The following is a 12,334-nucleotide window of genomic DNA, read 5'->3' on the forward strand; positions in this document are numbered from 1 at the left end:
CGTTTAAACTAATTACATATCAGAAGTTGTGGGGTTTTTTTAAGCGGAAGAAAAAAAAAAAACTTGGCCGGGCACGGTGGCTCACGCCTGTAATCCCAGCACTTTGGGAGGCCGAGGCCAGTGGATCACGAGGTCAGGAGATCGAGACCATCCCGGCTAACACGGTGAAACCCCGTCTCTACTAAGAACACAAAAACAAAATTAGCCGGGCGTGGTGGCGGGCACCTGTAGTCCCAGCTACTCCAACCTGGGTGACAGAGCGAGACTCCGTCTCAAAACAAACAAACAAACAAAAACAAAAACAACAACAACCAGAAAAAAAAAAAACTTTATAAATCCTAAAGGCAGGTTTCACAGCAGTAGTACAGCATAAGCGATAAATATCCCAAGAAGATAATGACTACTAACGGGACAAATTCCTACTTCAACCCCAAGACATTCGTTGGAAATAATTATCTACCTTCAGCCTCTCTCTCTCTCTCCTTCCCTACTTTCTGGAGGTGACCCCCTGAACAGTGCAGGACAGAAAATTAATCTATCCCATTAAAATAAAAACAATAATTTAAAAAAACCCATCTCTAGGAAGTGACTCAATAAACATACATCCCCGCTTGATTTCTCCACAAATCGCTGAGGCATCTTCATCCTCAACAATTAAGAAGCAAAATCGCGGAAAGCATACAGTGTTTCAAAGAAAACCACTTATCCACTCAGCTGAGCAAGAACGTTAAGTGGACTAGAGAAGAGACAACATAGAATGTCTAGGAGGACTGAGTAAAAAGGAAGGGCTAAAAAGAGATAAACCAGGAGCCAGTCTGAGAGAGGTAGAATGCGTGTGCTCGCCAGAAAAAAAGTATTCCAATGAGTGCGAGTGTGTCAGCGGGAGAGGGGTAGCTCACCTGGCTGTGGTAAGCAGAGGGTGCTGAGTGCCCACCAGCTTCTGCACCTGCATAGCGATGTTGCTGAGCTCGTCGCTCAGCAGGCAGCGAAGGCTCATGAAGGACGTGGGGTACCCCACGATCTTCTCCGCCTCTGACACTACCTGATTCCAGTGGGCTGGGGACTTGGAGGACTGACCACGCCAAGAGCCCACCGAGGAGATGGTGTCGAGGGACGGGGACCACCACAGGCGACGCGGGGAACCCGAGGCTCCGAGATAACGGGGCAAGTGTAACAGCAGCTGCCGAAGGTTCATGGTTTGAGTCTGGAAGGGTCTGGGACCTGGGAGTATCCAGAGGTGGCGCGGGAAACAACCCGGGGTCAGAGGAGGAACTTGCAGTAACTAAAAGGAAGCGGCAAATTCTTGACCCTCAGAGGAGGGTGGCTTCCTGGAGCAGTGACCAGAAACGAACTTTAACCGCTGCTTTCTGCGGCCCAGTTTGGGCAAACAACAGCCCCAGCTCAGCACTGCCCCCGGCCACCCGGGGTAGAAACCACAGCCACTGCCTATGCGGAGGACGCCATATTGGAGGCATGGAATGCGGCCCTGCCGTAAAGACGGAGACGGGTTGTTAAGAATGCTCTCCACTTTACGGCGTACCCGAGAACGCCCCCGAAGGGGCGGTGCTTTGGAGGTGAACCCGGGAAGGCGAGGCTCAGCTCCTCCCACCCCTCCTCTCTGGGCCAGCGAAGGTCGCCGGTGACAGGGCTCAGTTGTTGGGGGCGAGTGGTCCCTCTGCACACGGCGTGTGGGCCGAGTCTGGATTCATTAGAGTCCCCGGCGCCCAGCACTGAGTGGCATGCATAAGTATTGGTGTCACGAACAAGGGTCAGACCCCGGCTCGACCGCAAGGAAGGGCGTCGGGCGGAGGGCAGAGGCACCAGTTCCTCCCGGAAGCCTTTCGTCGCTATTGCCACCAGCCCCTGGAAGTGGCCGTGGCAGGGCGTGAAGGCGGCCCTTCGGGCTGCATGCCTCCTGGAGCTGGGGCCACGGCTCAGTGGTGGAACGCCTAGTCGGGGCGTGGGGCTGAGCCCTCCTGCCCTCACGGCCCAACCAGACGAAAGGTGGCGTGGTGCGGCGGAAAGGGATCCCAAGGAAAGTCCTCGGATCCAGCTTCGAATTACCGGCCTGCTCTCTGAGCCCTGGGAGAAGCAGCGGTGCCTCCTTCCCGAGGGTGCGGAGAGGAAGAATGAAACGGTGCCTGCTCCCTGCTTCTTACCTTCCTCTTTATGCCTAGCCTGAGCTCAACTCCAGGATTCAAGACTATCGCTGACTGGAATGCTTTTCACATACTAGTTCATGTATTTATTTAATCCTCAGAACAGCCTCATTAAGTAGATAATATTAGTATTCTCCGTGTTTTGTATGAGGAAACTAAGGTGCAGTGGAGTCGTGTAAGTTGCCTAAGAGCACACTACACAGGGATGTGAGCCCAGACAATCTGGTTTCAGAATCCGTATTCTAACCAAAAGATTACACTGTCTAAATAATAGGCTCCCATCCACTCTTTTCTCCTTATTGCTGAGAGGAAACAACCATGTGATTATCTTTTCAGTAATGCTGCGTTTTTGTTTTTTTTTTTCAAATGTGTCTAGGATCTTACCTCCTTTCTTATCACCTAAAACAGGTGTTAACCGTTCTTAATAAAGGATATATTATCCATTTTTTACACTTTTAAAAATAGCTTGTAAAACTCTAAAACTTTCAAAATCCTTCCAAATTCATGGTATTTTATTTTTATTTTTTATTTGTTTTTTGAGATGGGTCTTGCTCTGTCGCCCAGGCTGGAGTGCAGGGGCGTGATCTCAGCTCACTGCAACATCTGCCTCCCAGGTTCAAGCAATTCTTGTGCCTCAGCCTCCCAAGTGGCTGGAACTACAGGCGCCCGCCACCATGCCTGGCTAACTTTTGTATTTTTAGTAGAGACAGGGTTTCACCATGTTGACCAAGCTGGTCTCAAACTCCTGACTTCGGGTGATCCGCCCACTTCGGCATCCCAAAGTGCTGGGATTACAGGTGTGAGCTACCGTGCCCGGCCTGTCAGTATTTTTTAAATGAGCATCATGCATAATACTGTACCAGCCTCTTGAGCTACAAATAAAAATTGGGACTTAAAAACAGAGTAGTTGTTCACTTTGCAAAACAAGATGATTTTTTCTACAAAAGATTTAGCTTCGGCCGGGCGCGGTGGCTCAAGCCTGTAATCCCAGCACTTTGGGAGGCCAAGACGGGCGGATCACGAGGTCAGGAGATCGAGACCATCCTGCTAACACGGTGAAACCCCGTCTCTACTAAAAATACAAAAAAAAAAAAACTAGCCGGGCGAGGTGGCGGGCGCCTGTAGTCCCAGCTACTCGGGAGGCTGAGGCAGGAGAACGGCGTAAACCCAGGAGGCAGAGCTTGCAGTGAGCTGAGATCCGGCCACTGCACTCCAGTTCGGGCGACAGAGTGAGACTCCGCCTCAAAAAAAAAAAAAAAAAAAAAAAAAAAAAAAAAAAAAAAAGATTTAGCTTCATACTCTTCCTTTGGCAAGTTTTCCTTGTGATTTAAATTTTTTATTTTTTTACAAAAATTCAGTTTAGGTATAACTTTTCAGGGGCACATTTTATTTAACGTGAATGGTGATTGTAAGTATTAAACACAGTCTATGCCCTCAAAGTAAGTAAGCTGAAGTTTGAAAATAATTCCTGTGAAAGAGATAAACTCTTGGCAACAAAATTCAGGTCTGTTAGGAGATGAAAATAAATATGGAGAGTGAGATACTTTACCATTCCAGGAGATGAAAATAAATATGGAGAGTGAGATACTTTACCATTCCAAAAAGTTCCAAGGCCAGAGCTTCTGGGTTATCCAAGGTGAAAGAAGTCATGAAAATACAAAGAGAGATAGAGACTAATGTGATATATTGTGCACCTGAGGCTGTTTCTTCAGCCTCATGGTACCTTAAGGGTAACGTTTCACGCAATTTCCTCAGTAGCAATTCACAGCATGTACTTTAATTTCTCCACAGAAACCAAGTGCATTATTCTCTGGTCATACTCTATTAACCAAGTTTTTGATTATTCATGGGACTTTGGGTCCCATTTACTTTAAATAATCAGCACTTTCCTTTATACTTACAGTTAAAAGGTTGCGTTATACTTAATGATAATCAGTTTTTAGAAGGTTAAAATAGTATTTGTTCTTTAATCTCCCAGATAAATATGTTATTCCTTAGAGTCTTTATGATTAAACAAATTTCTGAATTGCTAGTGACTTTTGGAGGAACAGGGAGGGGGAGTATCTGTGATTCTGCCCTTCCTCTGCCACTGATAATAGTTATTTTAAGGATGTCTGTGAATGTGTGCATAAAGAAAGAATACAACAGGATTTCTCAGCCTTGACATTATTGGCGTTTTGGACCAGATAATTCTTTGCTGGGGGAAGTGGGGGCAGTCCTGAGTATTGTACGGTGTTGAGTAGCATTCCTGACCTCTACCTACTAGATGTTAGCAGCACCCCTTTGCAAGTTGTGACAACCAGGTATGTCTCCAAACATTACCAAATGTCTGTCCCCTGGAGTGCAGAATTGCCCACTGGGAAATAGGAGATGCTGAAAGAAAAAAACAGTGTCCATCCATGACATTTACTCCTACAAAGCAGCAGAAGAGGTAGTCCTGAGTGTGAGTAGCCCTGCAGGTTAGAGAGTGGTCACTCCACAATCTATGGAAACTTTCAGCCACACTCAGGGACTTCCCCTTGGCATCAGAGTTGTTTTGGAGACAGTAAGCTGACCAAAAATGATCACAGTTCCTCCTCTACGTTTTTCAGGATTCTGAAGCTTATACCAGTAGAACTTACTTACTGGCAACTCTGCATTCTACTGACCTTAAAAAGAAGTAAGGTCATATTTGATGTCCTTTTCTTTGGCTGGAAACCCAAGCCAACCTTGGAAAATACAAGGTCTTAACAATGATAGTGATGCTGTGGGCGTTGGTATTTCCACGATTAGGTGAGTGAAAATAGAGATATTGCAGCCACCCTCCTTCTGTCGCCCTCAATAAAATCACCTATTGTTTACCCTGAGAGAGTTCTTCCAAAGGCAGATGAAAGCATCGTGGTATATCTTGGGCCAAGATGATAAAAGGAGGCAAAAATCCAAAAGTTTGACCACCTACTTGGTTAGCAGGCTATGGAGATGCCACATAGTGCCATTGAGAATGCAAAATGGTACACGGCAGCTATGGAAGGGAATTTGATAATCCCTAGCAAAATTACATATATATTGCCCTCTGCCCTAGAAACCCACTTCTAGGAAAATATCCCAAAATATAAAATGACTTAAGCACAAGGTTATTCATTGCAGTATTATTTGTAATACCAAAAGATTGGAAACAATCCAGATAACCCCAAGTAAGAGTTGGCTGAACAAACTCGAGTAAATCTACACAGTGAAACTATGCAACTGTGAAAAAGAATGAGGGCCATTTCTTTACACCAAGGTGAAATGATCTTCAGAATATATATTAGTGTAAAAAGAAAAAACCCAAAGTGCAGAACAGTAGATATGCTTTTTTGTGTAAGATAGCTAAGCTACAAATGCATATTTGCATATATTTGGAATAGGAGGAAAAGTGGAGGAGACAGGCATGGAAGCTAGACTACTCTGAATATACCTTGGCTATATAGTTTTGATTTTAGAATCATGTATGTGTTTTACATTTTCAAATAATTTCAAATCCAAAAGAAAATTATAATTCCTAAAATTTGAAAACAAATAAGCTAAGTGTATATTAAGTTGGTGGCATAACCATACCAAGTAAACACTTTAATTACTTTAGAAAATATTGTTTTCAGCCACGTGCAGTGGCTCAAGCCTGTAATCGCAGCACTTTGGGAGGCTGAGACGGGTGGATCACAAGGTCAGGAGATTGAGACCATCCTGGCTAACATGGTGAAACCCCGTCTCTACTAAAAAAAAATGCAAAACACTAGCCGGGCGTGGTGGCGGGCGCCTGTAGTCCCAGCTACTCGGGAGGCTGAGGCAGGAGAATGCCGTGAACCTGGGAGGCGGAGCTTGCAGTGAACTGAGATCCAGCCACTGCACTCCAGCCTGGGTGACAGAGCGAGACTCCATCTCAAAAAAAAAAAAAAAAAGAAAAGAAAAGATTGTTTTCACTGTACAATCGTAATAGAATATATGCTCAGGATAAATAGAACTACAAGGATATCTTAAGCTTTAGTCAATAATCTTATTGCTGGTTGAAATACAGATAGTATTATAGTACTTTCAAACTATTCTTGTATATTATAGGTAAAAACAATACTAGAGTTTTTAGGAACAGGGATTTTCAGAGTAAGTAGAATGGATGTAAAATTAAAGTTGAATTAGAATATGAACTTATGATTCTTTTCTTTTAAAAAAAGTATTTCTTATATCCCAGTAAGAATTATTAGGGGAAAAAAAGAAGCATTTTACTTCCTGTGTCCCTTGGAAAGGCCTAGAAGTAATGACAATCTTGTAGTAATAAGCACCTTTAGCATTCACATTTTTTTTTTTTTGAGACAGAGTCTTGCTCTGTCACCTAGGCTGGAGTGCAGTGGTGCAATTTCAGCTCACCACAACCTCCACCTCCTGAGTTCAAGCGATTCTCATGCCTCAGCCGCCCAAGTAGCTGGGACTACCGGTGTATGCCACCACACCCAGCTAGTTTTTTATATTTTTAGTAGAGACAAGATTTTGCCATGTTGGCCAGACTGGTCTCGAACTCCTGAGCTCAGGTGATCCACCTGCCTCAACCTCCCAAAGTGCTGGGATTACAGGCGTGAGCCACGATGCCCGGCCACATTTTACTTTCAAAAACCATCATTTCCTTTGAAAAGAAATGAGGCTCTTTGGAGGAATGGCAGATTTTTGTCTGGGGTAAGACATGTATATGATGAACCTTGAACATCTTGTGCCAGAAATCAAGAAAGCTATTAAAAGTCCAAAAGGACAGGTCAAAGGCACAAAGGGATCAGCATAAAGGAGCTCCCACTGGCTGAGAAGAGGACAATCTGAGCACCCAAAAAAGTAAGAACTACAACTAATTGGAATTCATTGATTACATATAAATCGATGAGTTTATTATTACATATAACTGGGACAACATTCTGAATATTTGCAATGTCAAGAAAGAACTGAGCATTTATCCTTCCTTTCCTGTGTGAATTATATTTTGTGATGTCTTAGCCTGGCTTACCCCCTTGAAAGTTGAACCTGAGACAAGGGCTTACTTTTTAGGTAGTTTATTTTGGACAGTGATCTCAGGAAGCAGAAATGGATGACTAGGGAGAGTGAAACAGAGAGAGTCAGTACAAGGGTGTTATCTAGTTTGTCATCACTGTGGGCAATGAGGCCTTGAGCCATGTAGAATATACTTCATAACTGTCAGCTTGATGCAAGATAGCAGTTATTTATCAGCTCCTTTCTCCCATTGGTCCAAGTTTCCTCCTTGGGGCCTGAGCCCCCTCATACTTCTAAGCTGTCATGTGTGAGTGCTAGGCAAATGTCCCTCCTTTGTAGTGTCAGAGGAACTCAGGGACAGAAAATGAGATGTATGTGATGCAGATGAGGAGAGGTGCTCTCAGGTTACACCTGCAGGAAGCAGGTTGCTGCATCAATGGCCTTAGTAAAAGGTGGGCTGAGAGGATGTGAAACTGGGAACAAGCCACTTCTAATGGGGTAACCAGATGTCCCAGATCGATGAAGGAAAGTTCTACTTTATAAAAATAATTACATCAAATAAAAGAGAAGTGATAGAATCAGGAAATCACCATTTTATAATTCCTCATGAATTAGTTGATTTAGGCAACAATTATCAAAATGTGAGGCTGATGGGGAACCCTGAAATGAAGGTCTCAGGCTAACACCACTTGCAACTATTAACCAATCTCAGTGTTACTATGAGTGGGGAGTCTACCCATATGTGCCTCCTCCTGTGGTGCTTTATGAAGTACATACCACCACCTAAGAAATATTTTAGCCTAAACAGTTGAATCTAAATCTCATCAAGTCTTCAGGACTAACAGAAACATAGGAGAGGTAGAAATAAGTAAAATGGCATCACAAGGAAGCCAATGGACAAATCCAGCCTGTGGGATAGTATGCAAGCCAACTGCCTGAGTCTCTTCAATAGGACAAGGGAGCAAGAAGGGAGTAAAGGGACTCTCCTAGATTGAAATTTTTTTTTTTTTTTTTTGACAGAGTCTCGCTGTGTCGCCCAGGCTGGAGTGCACTGGCCGGATCTGAGCTCACTGCAAGCTCCGCCTCCCGGGTTTATGCCATTCTCCTGCCTCAGCCTCCCAAGTAGCTGGGACTACAGGCGCCCGCCACCACACCCGGCTAGTTTTTTGTATTTTTTTAGTAGAAACAGGGTTTCACAGGGTTAGCCAGGATGGTCTCGATCTCCTGACCTCATGATCCACCCTTCTCGACCTCCCAAAGTGCTGGGATTACAGGCTTAATGTACCGCGCCTGGCTGATTGAAAGATTTTAAGAGGTAAAGCAAACCAAGTGTAATGTGTAGACCTTGTTTGGATTCTCATTCTAATTAACTGTTAAATATAAGTTTTGAGACACTCAAATAAATTTGAATATAGTTTTGATATACTAGATATTGCAAAAGACTTGTTAATTTTACATGTGAGTCTATAAGAAAATGTTCATATTTTAAAGTGATGGATACTAATGTATATAGGGATAAAATAAGAGTGCCAGGAATTTGCTTTAAGACACTTCAGGAAGGGAAAAATAGATGAAAGAAGTATGTTAAAATCTAAAAAGTTGTTCTAGATTATGGGCATATGGTATTCATTATACTTTTCTATTGTGTGTATTTTTGAATATTTTCATAATGAAAAAATTTAAAAGACAAATAAATATCCTCATCACTATTCTACAAATGGAAATAAGTCAAATGATTTGCCCCAAATCGTAAAGCTGGAAAGTGGTAGAGCCAGAATTAAAGCTAACTCATCTCATTCATTCCCCTATGTTCTGTCACCTTCAAAACTAAATGCACCTTGGCCGAGCACAGTAAATCACACCTGTAATCCCAGCACTTTGGGAGGCCAAGGTGGGCAGATCACGAGGTCAGGAGATCGAGACCATCCTGGCTAGCACAGTGAAACTCCATCTCTACTAAAAATACAAAAAATTAGCCGGGCGTGGTGGTGGGTGACTACAGGTCCTAGCTACTTGGGGGCTGAGGCAGGAGAATGCCGTGAACCCGGGAGGCAGAGCTTGCAGTGAGCTGAGATTGTGCCACTGCACTCCAGCCTGGGCGACAGAGCGAGACTCCGTCTCAAACAAAACAAAACAAAACAAAAAAACCTAAATGCACTTTGTTTATTTATTCACTTATTTTCCAACCTCAAGTATACATAATTGCTTCTTTTTTTTTTTTTTTTGAGACGGAGTCTCGCTCTGTCGCCCGGGCTGGAGTGCAGTGGCCGGATCTCAGCTCACTGCAAGCTCTGCCTCCCAGGTTTATGCCATTCTCCTGCCTCAGCCTCCCGAGTAGCTGGGACTACAGGCGCCCGCCTCCTCGCCCGGCTAGTTTTTTGTATTTTTTAGTAGAGACGGGGTTTCACAGTGTTAGCCAGGATGGTCTCGATCTCCTGACCTCGTGATCCGCCCGTCTCGGCCTCCCAAAGTGCTGGGATTACAGGCTTGAGCCACCGCGCCCGGCCCATAATTGCTTCTTGACAAAATTTCATCATTGGTCCATGCATTGTTCTTTTTGATTGTATCATGGTGGTAGCCAGACTCCAAGATGGTGCCCAATGATCCCTGCCTCCTGATAGTCACATCCTGAGTCCCCTTCCACATTGTTCCAGGGTTGGTTTGTGTGATCAGTAGCATCTAGCAGAAATGATGGCATGTCACTTCTGATATTAGCTTTATAAAAGACATTGTGGCTTCCATCTTGGGCATTTTTTTACACATTCTTTCTCTCTTGCTCTCTCTCTCTCTCTCCTTGCTCTGCACGGAAACCATCTCAGGAGTAGCCCTGTAGTGAGGAACTGAGCCTCATACCAATAGCCACATGAATGAGCCTTCTTGAAAATGGATTCTCTAGCTCCTTCAGAGACTGCATCTGTGATTGACAGCTTCACGATTACCTCCTGAGAGACCCTGAGCCAAAAGCACCCAGAGTCCTGACCCTAGAAACTATGTGAAATAACAAATATTTAAGTTGCTAAATTATTAGGTGACTTATTATGCTGCAGTAAATTACTGATATAATTATCTATTAATCTTTTTATAATTTAATACATAAAGTGAACCTGCCACTAACACAAGAACTAGAATATTGATCATAGCTTACTTCTATCTATGTGACCTTTCTCTATCCCTTTCCCCTTACTTACCAAACTAAAGTTACCTTTATCCTGAATTTTGTATTTGTCATTCCCATCGCTTTTCAAAAATATAATTTAATAATATATGTATTCCTAAAATATGTCATTTAACAGTGGTTTGTTAGTTTTAAGTTAAAAGTGAAGTTTCATGCTAGATGTAATTTTCTGTGGCCTTTTAAATTTATTCAACATTATTTTGCTGAGATTCACCCAAATCATACATACATAGTGGCAGTTCATTTGTTTTGACTGTTGTATAGTATCCATTGTGTGACTATACTACTCTTTATCCACTCTCCTGTCAGTGGACATTGGGATTGCTCTGGGGTGTTTTCTATTACAACAATGCTGCCATGAACAGGTTTACAAATGCCTCCAGGTGCACATGGCAAGGATTTATATCTAGCATTGGAATTACTTGGTTGTAGAGTATATGAATGAGCCAAACAGCTTTCCAAAGTGGCCACACCAATTTATGCTTCCACCAGCCATTTATGAGAGATCCTCTCATCACTTGATATTGGCAGATTTCTTAAAATTTCTACACAAATGGGTATAAAACAGAATCTCATTATGGTGTAGATATGCATTTCCCTTATCACTAGGAAGATGCCTGAATGCACTTTCCATATTGTAGATTAGACCTCAAATATGGTGTGGGAAGGTACAACGAATTCTTTATTACAATTGTTCTCTTTGGTTTAATTTTTAGGTCTTCCCATCTCAGATCCTCCCTCCTCATATCACAATAGTCCTTTCTCGCCATTTCCTTTAATGTTCTGAGTGTTTGACCTTAGAACAACTGTAGTTAGGGAGGAAATGGACCAAGACCTACTCTCCTTTTTTCTAATTTCTCTCCCTACAGGGCAGCAGTGTGGAATTGACTTCTGGAATTGACTAGTGGTGCTGCTAGTTAATTTCACACTAGGATTAGCTCAACAGGGGAAGAAGTTGATCCTTTTCTTTTACAAAGGCTCTTTCTGGGGGACTATTTTCTTTTAGAAACTTAGAATGAAAAGAAAAATCTGCTGAGAAGGTTTTTACTTGAATGTAGACAGTATTATAAAATAGCCATCTAGGTTCTAAACCTCTGTCCTGAATTAACTGTATGATCAGAGGCTAGTTACTGAACACCCTGAGTTTAAATTACTCATTTGTAAAACAAAAATCGACAATCTCTTGAGTCCATTTAAGTGCCAAAATGTTTTTATTCCATGAACAAAATTAGCTAGTAAACTGACTTGTTCCTTAAGGTAATTTCATCTTCTCCACTTACTTGCTTCCTACCAACCTAATTGATCTTGGCATTAACACAGGTTAAAACTTGAGGCCCCAGGCTGGTCATGGTGGCTTCTGCCTGTAATTCCAGCACTTTGGGAGGCCAAGGCAGGAGGATCACTTGAAGCCAGGAGTTCAAGACCAGCCTGGATAACAAAGTGAGATCCTGTCTCTACAAAAAAATTACACACACACACACACACACACACACACACACACACACACACGTGATTTCAGACAGGGCCCTGTCATGCTTCTTGAATCAATATGTTTGCCACTGCATCCCCAGAACTAATACTGTATCTGCCAAAGAATAGGCACCACATAAATATTTGTTGGTCAGCTGAATGAATAATGAATGAACAAGCTAGGTCTTTATGCTCCATTCCAGTTTTTCCTCCACCATCATACTCAAAATCAGAAGTTACTTGAGTTGTACTTTACTTATAATGAGACAATCAGGAAGCACAGAGTAGAGAATGTCTCCAATACTGCAAGTCTAGCTGGCTCTCCTTTACTATTTAAATGTTTCTCATGAATAGCAAAGTAACCAAACCCAGTTGATCTCTGGGCCTGAGGACCAGGTATCAGTATTTTTCAAATACTCTCCAGGAGGTTCTAATACACAGCCGGTTGAGAATCACTATTTTGGAAAAAAATAAAACACTCTACTCTTTATTTCTGTTACTTTTTGTTGGCTTTCTCTTTTTTTTTTTTTTTTTTTTTGAGACA

At 42.8% G+C, this 12,334-nt stretch overlaps 1 protein-coding gene across 4 annotated transcripts in view; it reads right to left on the minus strand.

Annotated features, from left to right (window-relative positions):
- Nucleotides 1-1,500, minus strand: part of PDSS2 (decaprenyl diphosphate synthase subunit 2) — a 308,361-nt gene extending 306,861 nt beyond the window's left edge. For all 4 annotated transcript variants that reach the window (XM_033234756.1, XM_033234758.1, XM_033234757.1 and 1 more), the window contains exon 1: nucleotides 900-1,500. In XM_033234756.1, the coding sequence (XP_033090647.1) occupies nucleotides 900-1,195 (296 nt within the window). In that variant the 5' untranslated portion in view covers nucleotides 1,196-1,500. The remainder of the gene's footprint in view (nucleotides 1-899) is intronic.
- Nucleotides 1,501-12,334: the final 10,834 nt, after the last annotated feature.

This window comes from Trachypithecus francoisi, unplaced genomic scaffold (assembly GCF_009764315.1).
Source record: "Trachypithecus francoisi isolate TF-2019V2 unplaced genomic scaffold, Tfra_2.0 Lachesis_group15, whole genome shotgun sequence".
Lineage (NCBI taxonomy): Eukaryota > Metazoa > Chordata > Mammalia > Primates > Cercopithecidae > Trachypithecus > Trachypithecus francoisi.